The following is a 19264-nucleotide window of genomic DNA, read 5'->3' on the forward strand; positions in this document are numbered from 1 at the left end:
TGGAACTCTGAGGAGTAGTTCAAGATGAAGACTACTTAAAAAAATAACCATCTGCACCAGGGAGGAGTTGAAGGTCACCTATTTTTATTGGACGTAGAAGAGTAATTCAAAAGGTTAGACTTTGGCTAGTTTATATTTCTTTCTTAAACACTCACCCAGATTTCTTGTGACCCCTTGTGTGGCCTGGCTTGTTGCATCCAGTTTGGTTGATTTGCTTATGGGCATGAGTGGGCATCTGTGAGATACACTGCACATGAGGTAGAGGGCCATAGGCTGTGAGTGGAGAAGGGACATCAAGTGCAGCAGCAGTAGAGGTGGGCCCTGGGTAACTGAGATCTGATGTGGTTCTCAATAGGTGAGGTTGAAGGAAAAAAGAAGTTGGGAAGGAGGCCTTCATAGCATAACTGAAGGCAGGGTCTTGGGTGTGGGCAATGAGAGTGAGGTTATTACATGATACTGTTTGAACTTGCCATGCAGTCTCTGGAACACACATGCTGAGTAATGACTAAGACCAGGGAGATGTCTATGGAGCTGGGGCTACGGGAGTGCAGGTGGGAGAGAGGTGTGGCAGAAGGAGTGATGGGCCCTTGGAGAGGGAGTGTGAATTCATGGCCACAGGTCCTTGATATTGACATAGGGGGATGAAGGTTGAGTCCATTTCTGCTGTTAACTGGGAAATTTTAGGGTAACTCCTGAAAAGACGGGTGTTGTGCCGCTACATGCCAGGTCCAGAATTTAGGTGTCATATAGGTGCACACCTGCCTGGTGTTGTTGGGCTGATACTGTGATCAATAGGAATGGGATAGCACACATCAGTGTCACCTGGGCTTGACTATGTCTACTGGTTTCGAGAAGGTGAGTTAGAATTTTGAAAAAAGGTGATGAGAAAACAACCCGTCCTCTTCCTGGCCTGTATGTGTTGTCTTTGAAGTGGTGACTCTGGGAATAAAGGTGTATGAGAGAAGTGGGATAGGGAGAATTATGTGGAACAGGTAGCGCAAAGTGTTGGTCTCAGCAACCAAGATTGTAATCGAAATGGTGACCAGTGATGTTTGTTTATCGGGGTTTTGGAAGGAGAATTTGTTGGACAACAAGTATTTCGCCCCACGGGACCAGTGTCAAATCACTCACATTACTCTTATGGCCAACATTTATCTGTCCCCTGTGTTGGTGACACCCATTGTGTTGACCCTAAATGTGAGGACCTGAGGTCAGGTATAATCAATCTGGGCATCTGCTTTATTGCTGTGGGAAGACACAGTATCAGTAGGAATATAAGGAGAGAGTGACTGTGTTGGATGCAAGGCCTGCTATTTTCTGAGATGATGGGAGAGGGAGGAGATGGGTATGGAGAGTGGGAGGTATGATGGAAGTAAAGCCCAGGAGAGAAGCTGATCATGGACTGAACTGTCCCTATTACGACAGGATATGGACTTCGAGGATGTGGCCATTGCCTTCTCTCAGGAGGAGTGGGGGCTCCTCGATGAGGCTCAGAGACTGCTGTACTGCGAGGTGATGCTGGAAATGTTTGCACTTGTGTCATCTGCAGGTAAGAGCTTCACATGGTCCCAGTGTCCTGAGGTGATGTCTTCTCCTTTATTCTCCAAATGTAGGTTTCTCTCTCCCACAGCCAGACCACGGCCTCTTCCATTTTATCCCATTATCCTGTCAAATGCGCTGTGGCTGAGAGTGCTGAGTGTGTGGAGAGCCCAGAGCAAAGGACTCCATGAATGTCCCTCACACCCACAGCCTCAGATAGGACAGGCGGTGTCTGGGGGTCAGGATTGATGCAAATAGGTTAATGGGCCCAGCTTGCGCTTTCTCTTTCTGGGAGGGTGTCTGTGTCCACATCCATGGCTTCCATTCCGCACCATTCCTTCGGCTCAAGGCTCTTTGTGACTGACTGTGCCAGGTTATGGTCTTCACTTGCAGGAACCATGGCCGGTTCTTGGAAGACCTCCTTCCACTGTTTGTCACATTCTGTTCCCTGAATACCATTGCAGGCTGTCTTGCTCTGGCCCAGTGCTGCCTACTCACCTCTGTTTTCATTCTTTTTTTTCTTTCCTTTTTAAAAATATATTTTATTGATTTCAGGGAGGAAGAGAGAGGGACAGAGAGATAGAAATATCAGTGATGAGAGAGAATCATTGACTGGCTGCCTCCTGCACGCTCCCTCACTGAGGGGCATGAGCCCTTGATTGGAATCGAACTTGGGACCTTTCAGTCCGCATGCCGAGGCTCTACCCATTGAGCCAAACCAGCTAGGGCTGTCTTTCTATAGAACTCAGAATATTTGTGTTTTATGAGCTTGTACAGTAGAAGATGCAAGGAGAACCCTGTTTTGTTTTTCCCCCCAGGGGGAACATGCAGGATGATCTAAAGGGTTGCTTGGCCCTTATGAGTTGCAACCGGCGGGAGATATGAGATAAGGATGGTGCTTAGATCATACCAGGATCCTGCTCTTGTCCAACAGAGTTTAGGTTAAGGTGCCACTGCCAGCAGCTCATATTTCTACCTTTTCACTCCCATGCTTGACAATTCCCTGACTTATCTTTTAATCTTTGACTTCCTGGTTTCTGGCTACCTTCACCTTTTTGCCCTTTTCCCAGCACCTGTTCCTCTGAACTGCTCTATCTGAGGTATTCTCAAATATTGACCTGCACATGTGTTATGAGATGCACAGACGTGCTTCACTAGACCCCACTTTTCATATCTTGAATTTTACTTGGAATAAGATGTACAGCTTGCCCATGTCGCCAGCAGACAAGCTCTGTTGAACACTGTTAGCAGAAGCATGAGCAGACTATCCAGCTTCTGTTCCATGTGGTGCTTGCCATGTTTGTTTCATATTTTGTTTGAGATCTTCCTTGTATGGTTATCCTCAGTGGCCCAGATCTTCACAGCAGCATCTTATCAACATTTCCTTCGGATATTTTGCTGTCAGACAATTGCATGTAACCAACATGTTAATGTGCGACACACTTTTGCAATGAGACTTCTCCCTGGCACCACAGTGGATATTCATTTCATCACCATTTTTCTGTTTTCAGGTTGTTGGCATAAAACGGATGATGCGGAGGCCTGTTCTGAGCAGAGTGTATCAGTACAAGTGGAGTCACAGGTTAGTGTTTCTAAGTCAGCTCCAGGAACCCAGAAGAGCCATCGGTGTGGGAGGTGTTTCTCTGTGTTAAAAGACATTCTGCACCTGACTGAGTCACAAGCAGCAGACTTTGAGCAGAAAGCCTTCTTCAGTGACGCACGTGTGAGAGACTTCTGTTTCAATGCAAACCCTCACCTGCAACAGAGGGAAGCAGGTGGAGAGAAGCCCTGGAAAGAAGCTGTGAAACGGGCCTCATCTGTGGCCAGGTGCAGCTTCTACTTATCAGGGCTGCCTTCATCCAGTAGGGAGGGTGCGGAAGACTTGCCAGCCATCTCAGCGCTTCTCCAGCACCAGGCCCCTCTCAATACTGAGGAGCCACACAGTGGCAGTGAGATTTCAGAAGAATTTCTCAAAAGAAAAAGGAATCACCAATGGGATGATTGTGAAAAAGCAGCCAGCCACAACCACAACCTTGTTCAACATCAGGACGTCTGCTCTGGGGAAGAGAGATATGAGTGTAATACATGTGGGAAAATTTTTACATGTATCTTTAACCTCAATAGACATAGGAGAATTCACGCTGGAGAAAAGTCCTATGAGTGCACTGACTGTGGGAAGCTGTTCAATCACAGCTCTTCCCTCACAAGACACCACAGAGTTCACACTGGAGAAAAACCTTATGAGTGCAGTGAATGTGGAAAGCTGTACAATGACAGGTCTTCCCTCAAAAAACACCACAGACTTCACACTGGAAAAAAACCATATGAGTGCAGTGAATGTGGGAAGTCCTTCAATAAAAGGTCTCATCTCACTAAACACCACAGAGTTCACACTTCAGAAAAACCTTACAAATGTAGTGAATGTGGAAAATCCTTTAGGTGCAGTTATGCCCTCTCTGTCCACAAGAGAGTTCACACTGGAGAAAAGCCTTACAAATGTAATGAATGTGGAAAATCATTTAGCCGCAGCTATGTCCTCTTTACCCACCAGAGAGTTCACACTGGAGAAAAGCCATTTCAATGTAGTGATTGTGGGATGTCCTTCAGTCAATACTCTAACCTCTTTAAACACAACAGAATTCACACTGGAGAAAAACCTTATGAGTGCAGTGAATGTGGGAAGTCCTTCCATCACGGGTATTCACTCACTAAACACAACAAAGTTCACACTGGACAAAAACCATATAAGTGTAGTGAATGTGGTAAATGTTTTAAGGAAAATACTCATCTCCTTATCCATAAGAGAGTTCACACCGGAGAAAAGCCCCATCAATGTAGTGATTGTGGGAAGTGCTTCAGGCAAAGATCTAACCTCATTCAGCACCTCAGAGTTCACACTGCTGAAAAACCTCATGAGTGCAGTGAATGTGGGGAATCTTTTCGCTTCAAATATGTCCTCGTTCAACACTTGAAAGTACACGCTGGAGAAAAGCTTTAAATGTGCAGGGAATGTTTTACTTTTCTCAGAATAACACCAGAGGAGAAGCTTTTACCCCCATTTACCTGAATGCAAACCCCTTTATCAGAACATACTCTCTGCTAGATGCCTCCTAAGTTTCAGGTATAAGTGACGCTTTCAGAAAACGCATCCGACTTGCTAACCTACTCAGGCCTACAACCTGATTGATGTCACTGCAAGTGTTTGTGTGGAAGCTATTTCACCCTAACACTTGGCTCACCTGAAGAGTGTGCATCCGTCACAACCCCTGCATACTCTGGGGCTGTGAATATTCCGAGCTCCTCTGTGAACCTTCCTTCCTTTATTTCTGACCGGAGAATTGACCTGATCCAGGTTTCATCCAGAGCACCCTCCTCAGCTAAGTGCTACCTCCTTCAGGGCATTGTGATTCTCATTGTGTGTGATGAAGTGTTTCAGGTTCTAATTCATCAACCTGCAAACCTCTTGCTGCCCTCTGCTCTGGTTTATGATCTTTATGTAAAGCTGTTTTTCCTTTAATTTTGTTGGTTCTATTCTCTCCCTGGGACGATTGAAAGGAAAGATGTGATGTGTCAGCATGGACAGGTGAACAGATATGGTGGGTCCCAAACTTTGTGTGTGTTGGAAGGCACAGCTTGATGGCAGCAAATCACTCTTTCTCCAATAATGGCTGATTTTGTGTTGCCGACCAAGGCCTTGAGAGAGAGTTTGCATGACTTTGTGATTCTAATTTGCTTTCTGGTGCCTCTTACATTGTAGAGCCAGTGGTCGCCCTGAACAGGCGGCCTTTATTGTGCTCCTGTGAACAATATGAAGTATATTCTCTGTTCACAGTATGTATTACACAAGTGTCAGCAATGTTTAGGGGAACTCTCTACGTGCTCCAAACAGGCCATGTGACATGATGTGTGAGATTTCATAGGTTGGTGTCATTTGTTGTAAGCCTCTGGGGTTTAATTATTATTCGGACATAGACACTGTTTTCATAGTCATAGCAGACAAAGTAGATGAAAAGTGCCTCTTCTGGACATAAGTCCACATTATTCCTGGGCCTGTGGCTTGTATAATGTTTGATTACTTTGTGAGGACCTCCATCACTATTTCCTGTAGCTGGAGTCACTGGCAGAAAAAATAATCTAACCTCATTCAACACCTCAGAGTTTTTTTGGATTCCCCTGGTTCCTCTAGGGCAGCGGTTCTCAACCTGTGGGTCACCACCCTATGGGTCGGGACCTCTTTGGGGTCAAACGACCCTTTTAAAGGGGTCACCTAAGACCATCGGAAAACACATATATAATTACATATTGTTTTTGTGATTAATCACTATGCTTTAATTATGTTCAATTTGTAACAATGAAAATACATCCTGCATATCAGATATTTACATTACAATTCATAACAGTAGCAAAATTATAGTTATGAAGTAGCAACAAAAATAATTTTATGGATGGGGGTCACCACAACATGAGGTACTGTATTAAAGGGTCACGGCATTAGGACAGTTGAGAACCACTGCTCTCGGGTGTTGACCTGAAGGTTGTTGCTCAACAGGCAAGAACTCAAAGCTTGAGGAAGGATAATGCTGTAGTCAGTCCCAGGATGTGTCTTTTGTAACCAGTCAGCACTCCTCTTGATTCCAATGGCCATCGTCTTCACTGCTGGACAGCATTTGCTGCCACTGAGGCAAGGCTGTTCCCCCAGGAAATGAGAACCGACATGCAACAAAGTGCCCCTTTCTCACCTGTGCTCTTTGGTGAGCCCTGACCCAGAGATAAAGCTGTGAAACTGTCACATGTGAAGTAAAATCACCTGTAACTGATACACAGGGTGGGGCAACAATAGGCTCATAATTGTATGTTTGGAAAAACACAGAGATTATTCTTTTAAAAAATATTTTAGAAAATAATTTTATTCTTTTTTGGGGGGAGAGAGAGTAAGAGACTGAAGGGAAAGGTAAACATAGATCTGTTGCCTCCTACATGCACCCTACTGGGGATCCATTTGGAGATGTGCACTGACCTGGAATCAAACCAAAGACCTTTCAATGAATGGGGTCACACCCAATCAACTGGTCGGGGCAGAGTTTATTCCTGTATTACTATTATTATTATTATATTAATTAATGTATCATTTTCCATACCAGCAACTCTAAACCTACTTTGTGCCACACCCTATATTTTCCTAATACCCTGTTAAAATCTCTCTTTCTGCCTGTCTCAGCCTTCTATGCAGTCATGGATTTTCTTTTCTTTACAATAGAATAGTTCATATTGTTCATAATTTTATAGGCATTACTTGGTGTGTACTCTGTAACAAATACTCGTTTCCATGTACATAGTAACTTTCAACACAAATGCTTATGTGAAAAGATAATTGTCTTTTTTTAAAAAAAAAATATATATTTTATTGATTTTTTACAGAGAGGAAGGGAGAGGGATAGAGAGTTAGAAACATCGATGAGAGAGAAACATCGATCAGCTGCCTCCTGCACACTCCCCACTGGGGATGTGCCGGCAACCAAGGTACATGCCCTTGACCGGAATCAAACCCGGGACCCTTGAGTCTGCAGGCCGATGCTCTATCCACTGAGCCAAACCGGTTAGGGCAAAGATAATTTTCTTACTTCTGAGTAGTACTGTGTTCGGTGAATAATCACTATATCTATTGATATGTATATGTGTTTTGTCATTTCCAGGTTTAGGGGTATTATAAATAAATCATCTGGGAATATTTGCATTCAGTTCTTATGTAGACATATGTCCTACTTTCAAACTGTTGTCTAGGTGAATGTTTTATATTTAAGATATGTGAATCTGTGAGCCAATATGGTCATTCCCTTTGCCTTCCCCCTAACCCACAGTATATAAAAATTCCAATTTTTCTGCTACTCTGCAAGGACATACAATGGTTAGCCTTTTCCATTAGTAACCATGGAAATGCACATAACGTTAACTAGCTTTCATTTTAATTCCATCTACCTAAGAATTGTTTATGGTGAACCTTTTTTCATACATTTATTTGCACTGTCTTTATCTCATTTGTTAGAATGTCTGCTGAGAATCTTTTTAAAGTTGTTTAAATAAATTTATTATTTTAACTGAAGGAGGACCGTGCAGCATCTAAGACATCTGCTCAAATTTCCCTCATTCCCCAGTCACTCAAGTGACTCCCCTGCCATATGGAAGCATTGGTTTTGAATCCTCGAAGGAAAATTGTTTTACTCCGTTTTAATGCTATGCACAACTGAAGCCCACTTATATACTTATACATTTAATGTGCATTGATAGCATTCAGACCCACTCTTATTTAAGTCTAAGCATGTATTATACATTAAATGAAATCTAGCTTTGCAGTATCTATCAATTTCCCTGTCATAAATACTCCCATCATGGTCAGTTTTAAACTGCCAAAATGATAGCATTAAACATTGAAATGAGAAGATATTTCAGTAGCACATCATTGTATTTTATTTCCAACAAACTGATCCAGTAGCAACAAGTATGATCGGGAACTTTCATAGTAACACAGTAAAATTATTCGGATCCTCACATTTTAAACCTATGTTAAAGTTTGATTTAAGTACCATTTGTGTCAATCATTCAAAAAATATTTTCCATTGATTTCAGAGAGGAAGGAAGAAAAAGAGAGAGAGAGAAACATCAATGATGAGAAAGAATCACTGATAGGCTGCTTCCTGTACCTCCCCTCTCCCTGGGAATTGATCCTGCAACCCATGTATGTGCCCTGACCAGGAATAGAAACATGACTTTCTGGTTCATAGGTCGATGCTCCAACACTGAGCCCCACCAGTTGGGCTATAGTATTTAAAAATATTTTTAAATATATGTATTTTTTTATTGTTGATAGTGTTACAGATGTCTCCCATTTCCCCCTGTATATATATATAATGTTTGGTGGATCTATTCCAGGCCTCCCTGCCCCTCCCCTCAGAGATCTGTCAGTATCACCAGTTAAGCCGACCTCCAGTCCCATCTTGTCCTCCAGCTCCCATTGTGGGGCCTCAACACCAATACTCACCCAGGTCATTGGCTGGGATGAGCCTTCCTCTGGGTCGTTGCTAAAACTACATTACCCAGAAAGCATTGCACGCATGCCTCAGGCTGTTAGGAGAGTTTTGGTGCTGCGCATCCGGTTCGGGAGGGACTTCCTGCGTCCTGCTCCCGTCAGCCATTTTGATGACTCACGTGGGTTCACAGACTAACAAGCTTCCTCGCGCTGGTGGCGAGTAGGAGGAGGAGCTGGAGGCAGCGTCCCCGCCGGGCAGGATACTCTGAAGCCGATTGACCCCCAACACCCGGGACGGGGAGCCCCGAGCCTCCCCGACTCCTCTCCGCCGACAGAGGCCCCTCGGCCTCAGCCCATCGGACCCTCCAGCCTCGGGGCCGGCGCCGCTCGGGGGCGCAGCGTCCAGCGCCGTGAGTCCCCGTGGGGGCCCCGGGGTGTGAGGGGAGGGAGGGCGCCGGGCTGCGGGGCCGCCGGGGGAGGCCGTGGGGGGCTGAGCCGGGAGGGGGGCACCCGGGCCTGGTTTGTGTCTAAAGGCGACAGAGAGGCCGAGCGGCGGGTCCGGGAGGAGGTTCGCTTCCTGCTCAGGGCGCCGGGGCCGGGGGTGGTTGTGAGCCGCAGAGGGTGAGGCCTGAGGTGCGGGTCTGAACGTCCCCACAACCGCCCCGAGGAGGAGCCGCCTCCAGGAGGGAGGACAGCAGTGCGGGCGGAGGAGGGGCTGTGAGCCCAGCAGGGGGCGCCCTGAGGACCAGCCCTGAGGGAGGGGCATCGCCGCGTCACGTGACCTTAGGCCTTTATTGCTGTGGGAAGACACAGCATCAGTAGGAATATAAGAAGAGAGCGACTAGCGTGGGACCAAGGCTTGCTGTCTCCTCACGTGTGGAGTTGAGGGGGCAAATAGTTGGAGGGGGCGAGCATGATGACTATAAAAGCCTTGGAGAGAAGCTGATCATGGACTGAACTGTCCCCATCACAACAGGATATGGACTTTGAGGACGTGGCCGTTGCCTTCTCTGAGGAGGAATGGGGGCTCCTTGATGAGGCTCAGAGACTTCTGTACTGCGATGTGATGCTGGAAGTGTTTGCACTTGTTTCATCTGTAGGTAAGTCCTTTAAATCACAGCTGGTGTGCTGAGGTGATGTCCTCTCTTCCTTTATTCTCCAAAGGTAGCTTTCTTTTGAAGCAGGGGGTCCCTCAGGGGTGAGGACGACGGAGCCCCAACACGCTAGGGCGTCTGCATGCAGGACTCCGGAGACCAGGTTCAGTGACGCAGATCCGTTTTATTGTGGGACTACAGGTGTATATATAGCATGAGGGGACCAATCAGAGGGAGACACGTTGCTACAGGCAACCAATAGTTGAAAGGCTGGGATACTGTGCACATGGCTCTAGGAGTTCATTCAGGCGGGCATTGCTACTTCCTCGTGTGCCGAAGAAGTGTGTCATGGTGGAGTGTGCTCATACCATTGCATCAGCTGCAGTGCTGAGACATACTACCTAAAGGTAGCTTTGTCTCTCTCATAGCCAGACAGTGGCTCTGCTAATTTCCTCCACTCTCATGTCTGGGCTGCCAGGGGTGAGCTCTGGGGAGACCCCTGAGATAAGGTCTCTAGGAACCTTGCTAACACCCACTGCCTCAAAAGGTGCAGCAAGTGTCTGGGAGTCAGGAGCCTTGCAGTGAGCTTCCTGGGTCCCAGCTTTTAGTTTCTCTTCCTGGGAGGGTGACTGGATCCACCTGCATGGCTTCTGCTTCTCCCTCCTTCCTCTAGCTCAGGGTACTTTGTGACAGCCAGTGCTACATTATGGACTTTACTGACATGAACCATGAGAAATTCTTGTAAGACCCTCCTTCAACTGTTCCCAATATTCTCTTCCCTGAACACTGTTCAAGCTGTGATGCTCTGGGCCAGTACTAGCTGCTCGCCTCTCCAGTATCTCCCACATTAATCTGTACATGTCTTATGAGGTGCACGTATGTGCTTAAGTAGTCCTCGACAGCAGCTACGCCTTTTTTGAATTTACTTGGAATAAGACCTAATTAACCTCCTGCACAGCTTGCCCCTGTCACCATCAAACAAGCCCAGCTGAGCGCTGTTAGCAGAAGAGTGAGCTGGAGATCTGGCTTCTCTTCCATGAGCTGCTTGCCCTGTGTTGTCTTCATATTTCTGGTGAGGCCTTCCCTGTTTTGTGATGTTCGGTGGATGAGACCTTCACAGCAGCCTCTTATTAATCCTTCCTGCCCCTCTCTTATTTTCAGACCATTGCACAGAACCCATGTATTATGTGCAAAACACTTTAGCAATTGGATTTCCCCTCTCATGCCAGTCAACACTCAGTACCTCAGCATTTCTGTCTTTGCAGGTTGTTGGCATGAACCAGATGAGGAGGCCTGTTCTGAGCAGAGCGTATCTGTACAAGGAGAGTCACAGGTCAGGGCGTCTAAGACAGAGCCAGCAACCCAGAGGACCCATCTGTGTAAGCGGTGTTTCTCTGTGTTCAAAGACATTCTGCACCTGACTGAGTCACAAGCAGCAGACATTGAGCAGAAAGCCTTCTTCAGTGAAGCATGTGTGAGAGACTTCTGTTTCAGTGCAAACCCTCACCAGCAGCAGGGGGAAGCCAGTGGAGAGAAGCTCTGGAAAGAAACTGTGGACAGGGCCTCGTTTGTGACCAGGTGCAGCTTCCAATCTTGGGTGCCTTCAACCAATACAAAGGTTGGGAGAGTCTCCCCAGGCATCTCATGGCTTCTCCAGCAGCAGGCCCCTCTCAACACTGGGGAGCCACACAGTGTAAGTGATATTTCACAGGAATTTGTTGGTGGAAAAAGTCATCACATTTGGGGTGGACATGAAAAAACTGACAGCAGCAGCGGGAAAGTCATTCAACATCAGAGTATCTGCTCTGAAGAAGTCAATAATGAGGGTAACAAAAGTGGGAAAGTTTCTACATGTACATTTAACCTCAATCAACGTACGAGTGTTCACACTGGAGAAAAGCCCTATGAGTGCACTGATTGTGGGAAGTTCTTCAGGCGATGGTCTAACCTAAATCAACACAAGAGAGTTCACAGTGGTGAAAAGCCCTATGTGTGTGGTGATTGTGGGAAGTCATTCAGTCATAAGTATAACCTCAACATTCACCAGAGAGTGCACACTGGTGAAAAGCCCTACGTGTGTGGTGATTGTGGGAAGTCTTTCAGTGACAAGAGTAGCTTCAACAGTCACCAGAGAGTGCACACTGGAGAAAAGCCCTATGTGTGTGGTAATTGTGGGAAGTCTTTCAGTGGAAAGTGGAGCCTCAACAGTCACCAGAGAGTGCACACTGGTGAAAAGCCCTATGTGTGTGGTGATTGTGGGAAGTCATTCAGTCATAAGTATAGCCTCAACATTCACCAGAGAGTGCACACTGGTGAAAAGCCCTATGTGTGTGGTGATTGTGGGAAGTCTTTCAGTGGAAAGTGGAGCCTCAACTGTCACCAGAGAGTGCACACTGGTGAAAAGCCCTATGTGTGTGGTGATTGTGGGAAGTCATTCAAGCATAAGTGTGGCCTCAACAGCCACCAGAGAACTCACACTGGTGAAAGGCCCTATGAGTGTGGTGATTGTGGGAAGTCATTCAGTGACAAGAGTAGCTTCAACATTCACCAGAGAGTGCACACTGGTGAAAAGCCCTATGTGTGTGGTAATTGTGGGAAGTCTTTCAGTGGAAAGTGGAGCCTCAACAGTCACCAGAGAGTGCACACTGGTGAAAAGCCCTATGTGTGTGGTGATTGTGGGAAGTCATTCAGGCATAAGTGTGGCCTCAACATCCACCAGAGAACTCACACTGGTGAAAGGCCCTATGAGTGTGGTGATTGTGGGAAGTCATTCAGTGACAAGAGTAGCTTCAACATTCACCAGAGAGTGCACACTGGTGAAAAGCCCTATGTGTGTGGTAATTGTGGGAAGTCTTTCAGTGGAAAGTGTAGCCTCAACAGTCACCAGAGAGTGCACACTGGTGAAAAGCCCTATGTGTGTGGTGATTGTGGGAAGTCATTCAGGCATAAGTGTCGCCTCAACATCCACCAGAGAAGTCACACTGGTGAAAGGCCCTATGAGTGTGGTGATTGTGGGAAGTCATTCAGTGACAAGAGTAGCTTCAACAGTCACCAGAGAGTGCACACTGGTGAAAAGCCCTATGTGTGTGGTAATTGTGGGAAGTCTTTCAGTGGAAAGTGGAGCCTCAACAGTCACCAGAGAGTGCACACTGGTGAAAAGCCCTATGTGTGTGGTGATTGTGGGAAGTCTTTCAGTGGAAAGTGGAGCCTCAACAGTCACCAGAGAGTGCACACTGGTGAAAAGCCCTATGTGTGTGGTGATTGTGGGAAGTCATTCAGGCATAAGTGTGGCCTCAACATCCACCAGAGAACTCACACTGGTGAAAAGCCCTATGAGTGTGGTGATTGTGGGAAGTTATTCAGTCATAAGTATAACCTCAACAGTCACCAGAGAGTGCACACTGGTGAAAAGCCCTATGTGTGTGGTGATTGTGGGAAGTCTTTCAGTGGAAAGTGGAGCCTCAACAGTCACCAGAGAGTGCACACTGGTGAAAAGCCCTATGTGTGTGGTGATTGTGGGAAGTCATTCAGGCATAAGTGTGGCCTCAACATCCACCAGAGAACTCACACTGGTGAAAAGCCCTATGAGTGTGGTGATTGTGGGAAGTTATTCAGTCATAAGTATAACCTCAACAGTCACCAGAGAGTGCACACTGGTGAAAAGCCCTATGTGTGTGTTGATTGTGGGACGTCATTCAGTGACAAGAGTAGCTTCAACAGTCACCAGACAGTGCACACTGGTGAAAAGCCCTATGTGTGTGGTGATTGTGGGAAGTCATTCAGCCAAAAGGGTAACCTCAACAGTCACAGGAAAACTCACACTGGTGAAAAGCCCTATGTGTATGGTGATTGTGGGAAGTCATTCAGTTAAAAGGATGGCCTCAACAGTCACCAGAGTGCACACTGGTGAGAAGCCCTGTGTGTGTGGTGATTGTGGGAAGTCATTCAGAGAAAAGTGTAGCCTCAACAGTCACCAGAGTGCACACTGGTGCAAAGCCGTATGAGTGTAGTGAATGTGGGAAATCATTTTGCTCCAGTCACCATCACCTTAACCATAAGAGAATTCACACTGGAGAAAAGACATATCAGTGTACTGTTGTGGGAAGTCATTCAGGAAATGCTGTAACCTCATCCAACACCTCAGAGATCACTTTGGAGAGAAGCCTAATGAGCTGTGAAATCATACAGGCAAACCGCTGCTCTCACACAGCATCAGAGGGTTCACACTGGAGAAACGCCATATGAGGGTGGTGATTGTGGGAACTCCTTCAGCCAAAGCTCTATGCTCACGGGCCACAACAGAACCCTGTTATTAGACACCTGTCTGTTTTTCTTCCAGCCCTGCCTTTTATTGCCTCTACAATCAGGCAGTTCACATTGAGTCTCTGAGCCCGGTTTCCTCCCCAGGAAATAGATGGGTAATCCATGTCAGGTTACAGAGAGGATTAAATGATAGAATTCTTGTGAAGCATTGAATCCAGGGCCTGACAGGTGTAGTGGACATTGAGTAACTTAGCTCCATAGCTTCACAATGTGTGCTGACTGCAGATATGCAGACATTGTATGAAATGTTGACTTGTTGGTCTTTGTTATCTTCTCAAATTTTGTTGTTAAATGAATAGGATAGGATTGTGTATGTTGTCTCATAGCCTGCTGTTTCTTGTAAAAATGTGAAATTTGTAAGTTAGAAATAAAAGCTCTGATAGCTGGAGTGGGTCTGTTGTGTGAGTGTCATCTCATGCACAGAAAGGTTGCCTGTTTGTATCCTGTTGAGTGCAGAAGCCAGTTTCTTAGCTAGATGCCATGGGGGGGCCGGGGGCGCAGGAGGCAGGTAATCAGTGTTTCCATCTCATTTCCTCTCTAAAAGTCAATTTAAATATATATATATCTCCATTTAGGATTGTAGCCTTCAGGAATAATGGAACGAACGCATTTCACCCTGAGGAGCATTCTGAGCTTCATTTAATCTGAAATATTTCTAAACATGAGAACAGTTGCAGACAATACTCCAGATTCCTGAGTCAAGACCCCAAATCCTAACTTTTTCATTTCCCAATGCCACTGTCCCGTACCCCTACCCCCGCTCCCCCAGCCACCGCTGCAACAACAGTATTTACAAAGGTCAGTGCCTGGTATCATCATGCCATAGAAGGGCCTGGAAAATTACATTCCCCAAAGGGAGATGTGCCTAATGATGGCTGGGTTTAGCCAATGAAAACCCAGGAAAAGCACATGGTCCCAGTGCTTATTGGTTTGGGCGGAACTTCCATTATCTTCCACGTGGTGGTCATTTTGACCTTTTTGTTGTGTTTATGAAGGCAGAGGGTCCAGGACTGGGTTACAACCAGGAAGGGGCTTCATGGGCAGCGGCCCAGCTGTGCAGGGTGTGTCAGGCTTGTGGAGCCCCCACTGGTGGGATTAAGGCCTCTGTGCCTCCTAGACTCCTCTCTCCTGAAAGGGTTCAACTCAGCCTCATCCCATTTACCCTCCATCCAACGGTGCTGGCGCGTGTCTGGTTCTGCAGCCCAGGTCACAGTGTGAAGAACAGTGAGTCCTTCGTGGGTGATGTGCCCTGTGGTGGGGGAAAGGGGCTGTGGGCCACACACAATGCCACTGTGAGGACATGGTGGTGCGGCTGAGCCAGGATTGTTTCAGCAAAATCCATGCCTGTTTTTGTGTCTAAAGGCGACATCAAGAGGCGAAGTTTTGCGTGAGGGGTTTTACTTTCATTCTCTGTGTTTAAGTTACTGCTGCTTGAATCAACTCCCTTCCTGGGAATAGGATCCTGGGACTTCTGTGGATCTGTAATTGTGTACTCCTTATCTTCTTTTATTGTATGTAAGGCATTGGACTTGTCTCTATAAATGGAGGTGAAAGAAAAAGCAGATTTGACTCAATATTGACTCACTGGCCCAAGCTAGGAACTGGCGGAGAAAAGCTGGCATTTTTCTGGGATTCACACATCACGGTCCTCATGACTGTCATGATCACGGAGGTGGGAATATGGGGATGGAAGCACGTGTCGTGGGTCTGGGAACCCTAAATGTCGACAAGACCTGCTGATGCATCTAGGAACAGGCTGTACATCATCTCAGGAGAGCAAAGCTTGAACCATCTGAACCTCAGCTCAGACATGCCTGGGCCTTGACAGGTCAGACCCTGGTTTTCTTGCTTGAAAATGATTCTGCTGGATGGAAGCAGCTGTTCAGGCTCCTTCGGCCATGAAGCTGATGAGGTCCCACCTAATTCGAGGGCTCTTCTGAGAGTCACCATGAAGTGAGCAGCCCGTGAACAGTGATGGCTCACAGACCGCGGGGCTCCTGACCACTGACCTTGCTCTGCTCCCAGCATCTGTGGCTCGGCATCTGTTCTTCTAGTCTCTGTTCTCCTCTTCCCACAGCCCTGCTGCTGGGCCTTATGCTAGAGCGCTTTCCTGTCTGGCTCTGACCGACCCTCCACCCCTAGTCACACAAACTCACAGAGGGCAGGCCCCGCAACCTTCCCCGGGCTGCGGAAGACTCCGCCCAGAGCAGACCCAGGAAGCCTGCCAACTTCCTGGCCTCCTTCAGACACTGTCTGATGCAGAACCATCATCAGATCATCCTCATGGGTACCAGGCCCTGCTCTTCTAGTTAGCACCTGCCTGACCTCTATTGGTTATTTTTACCAGCTGCATTATAGAGAGTCCATTTCAGGCCACAGTCATTTATACTCTAAAACTATAGTGTGGTTTTCCATATAAACCATCCTTGGTAGGTGGTAAGCCCCTTGTACACAATCTCGGAGAACAGTGAAACAGCACCGTGACCTTAGGGGCTGGGCCAGTGCCCCTGTGGTCACTGTGACCAGGTCTCTTTCCCTCATGGCCAGCTATTCCCGATTACAAGCAAGGACAGTCTAGCAGCACAGCACCAAAGGGTGAAGACCACCCTGGACCCACCACATGCATTCGGATTACTTGACGTCCAAACCACAAGATGTCCAGCACCCAGCCTCTTCCCCCTGCCTCATTTCTGGCAGCTCCCTCAGACTTGCCGGCCAGCATCTCTTAAACATGCGCTCCCAGTGAATCCCAATCATTAGTGAGACATGGATGCCTTCCACAGCTGAGCGCCGCCTCCCCCAGCCGTCCCTTCTGCCACTGCCTGCACTTCCCTGCACACAGACCACACCATGCTCCAAATTCACCTCCCGCTCCTCCTCCCCCACTGGACAGCCTTGTCCCCATCCCGATCAGCAGCAGAATTCCAACTCCCACCAGCCTGCTGCCTTCTCCGCCTCCATCATGAAGCTCCTCAACACCTATCTGGTGTGCACAGAGCTCTGCTCACAGCCTATCATGCCTCCTGGTTCCTGGCCATCGGGTCACTGGCCCTGCGGGCCTCACAGGGCCTACACCACAGCCAGGTGTGTGTCCTGTTGGCAGAGGGAGGACAACCACGGCACACCCACAACCCTCCTCCAGCCCATCAAGGGGAAACCAGACACAGAAAGTGCTCAGCCTGGGAGCTGAATTCCTTCCCTTGGTGCCCCTGTCATATTTTTAAATTTAACTTAATTCTAAAAGCAGATTGAGAATTGTCTGGCAAAGGGCTGTGTCTCTGAAAAGCCAATAAAAGCCAAACACCCCCCCTTGCAGAAAGCGAGACCGATTCCAGGAAACAGAAGGATGTGCTGGGAAGATGGTCTGTCCCTTGCCCTTGGGACAGCAGGGCGCCAGGGGTCTCTCTGCTCAGACTGTGGAGGCCTGGGCGTGGAACTGGACGCCAGGAGCCCTGTGTGGACAGGCGTGGGTGAGCCCCGCCCCTTACATGCACTGAGCCGTGTTCTCCGCACTGTCTCCCAGAAGGCTCCGGTTCTGCTCGGCCAACATCTTGATCTGGCTCCTGAAGTGACGTTTCTCTTCCTCCATGGTCTGCCTCATGCACGTGAGCACTAACACCCAGATCAGCAACGTCTCCCACACTACACGCCCCTGTGACTCCACTGCTGGGATCTGCTCCCAAAAGAAGAAAAAGGCCACGTCACAGAGATGCCATTTCGGTGTGATCACACCCGTTGGACAGGCTGTTGCTCTCAGCACCTGAGGGTTCCTCAGGCCGTTGTGGCCCCTCTGCTGGCTCAACTGGGTCCGTTAGGGGAGCCCCCAGAGCTTAAGAAGAAAGGTATCCATGGAGGTGCTAATGCAAAACTTCAAGACGGCAGAAACTGCTCCTTCCTAAATCTAACCTGACTGTCTATTCAAGGATTTCAGAGACTCACAGAGGCGCCAAATTGATGTGTGGTCTGTGCCAGCCCTCAGAGTGGGGGCTCAGCTGTGGGGGGGGGGGCAGGCTGAGGCATTGACCAGCATGTCTGCGGGTGGAGAGGCTCTGGGCGGGTGGGCCAGTACTGCCAGCCCCCTGGCAAGGTCCTTCGGGTGGAGAGTTCGTTGTTTGATTTCACGATGGCACGGAAGAAATAATGAGACAGGAGAGGTAAATTACTTGAAGTCCAAACGAGATGAAAACATAAGGTAGACACAGAAAAGCGCAGATTTCTTCTCTTTGTTTGAAGAAGCAGGAAGGCAGAACAGAAAGGGGAGCACAGACCCGAGGAGAACAGGGGTTCTCGGCCCCTTCCTGTCCCCGTCAGGGGCGTGACTGTAGGTAAAGGAATGGGTGAGGGGCCAGGTGCTCCCTCACCAGTCCCTCCAGGGCCACATCCTCAGCCCGGGGAGCCTCCTCACACGGCACTGCTGCTAGGGCTGCACCCCACCTGCTTCCCATCGCCCCACCCCCATTCCCGGGGCTGGAAGGACCTGGAGGGGACACTGGCTCTCATGGCCCCACATCACGCAGGACCTTCTCATCGCCCAGCAAGGATGCGGCACAGACCCTGGAGCCAGAACAGACTGAAGACCCCGAGCAGCAGGGAGCTCAGCAGGGGAGCAAACGCACCTTCGTGGCCTCAACTCCAGCCCAGTGCTGACCACACACCAACACGCATGCTCTCAACACATGAAAACATGCCAAAGGCTGTGTCCTGACAAGGCTACAAAGGACACTAACTGCCTAAAACTCCACGAAGTCACAACCTGTGCGCACTCAAACAGCACCTATGGAGCCTTCGCCTTAAAAATAACACTTTTAAACATTGGGGTGACCCTGATGAGCGAGGCACAGTAATTGGGTGTTGACCTATGAATCAGGAGCTCACGGTGCAATTCCAGGTCAGGGCACAGGCCTGGGTTGCTGGCTCCATCCCTAATGGGGGTCGTGCAGGAGGCAGCAGAGCAATGATTCTCATCCCTGGTGCTTCTCTCTCTGTCCCTCCTTCTTCCTCTCTGAATCAATAAGTACATATATTTGGAGAAAATTGGGGTGAAATATATACAACACAGTTCACCGTTTTCACCATTTTGCAGCGTACAGTTCTGTGGCATCTGATCTGTTCTTCCTGACCTGCCCTCACCCCGCCACCTCCTGACTCTCAGTACCTCTGGCCAAGGCGCTGCACTCCTGGGAAGTCAGGGTGAGGGACGCCCCAGGGCAGCAGGGAGCTGATGACTGGCTTCTGTGTCCTCAAGACCAGCGCCCCTCAGGCTCTCATGATGACACAGCCGTTT

General features: G+C 48.2%; 1 protein-coding gene across 1 annotated transcript; it reads left to right on the top strand.

Annotated features, from left to right (window-relative positions):
* Positions 1 to 269: 269 nt before the first annotated feature.
* On the top strand, positions 270 to 18627 carry LOC308530747 (zinc finger protein 551-like; the record flags this gene model as incomplete). Its single annotated transcript, XM_081107429.1, has 3 exons — positions 270 to 1549; positions 3051 to 3900; positions 18498 to 18627. The coding sequence occupies exons 1-3, from the start codon at positions 1429 to 1431 to the stop codon at positions 18625 to 18627; spliced, it is 1101 nt and encodes a 366-aa protein (XP_080963555.1). The 5' UTR covers positions 270 to 1428.
* Between the last annotated feature and the right edge of the window lie 637 nt (positions 18628 to 19264).

The sequence above is a fragment of the Myotis nattereri genome (genome assembly GCF_964212035.1).
Source record: "Myotis nattereri genome assembly, chromosome: 15".
NCBI lineage: Eukaryota > Metazoa > Chordata > Mammalia > Chiroptera > Vespertilionidae > Myotis > Myotis nattereri.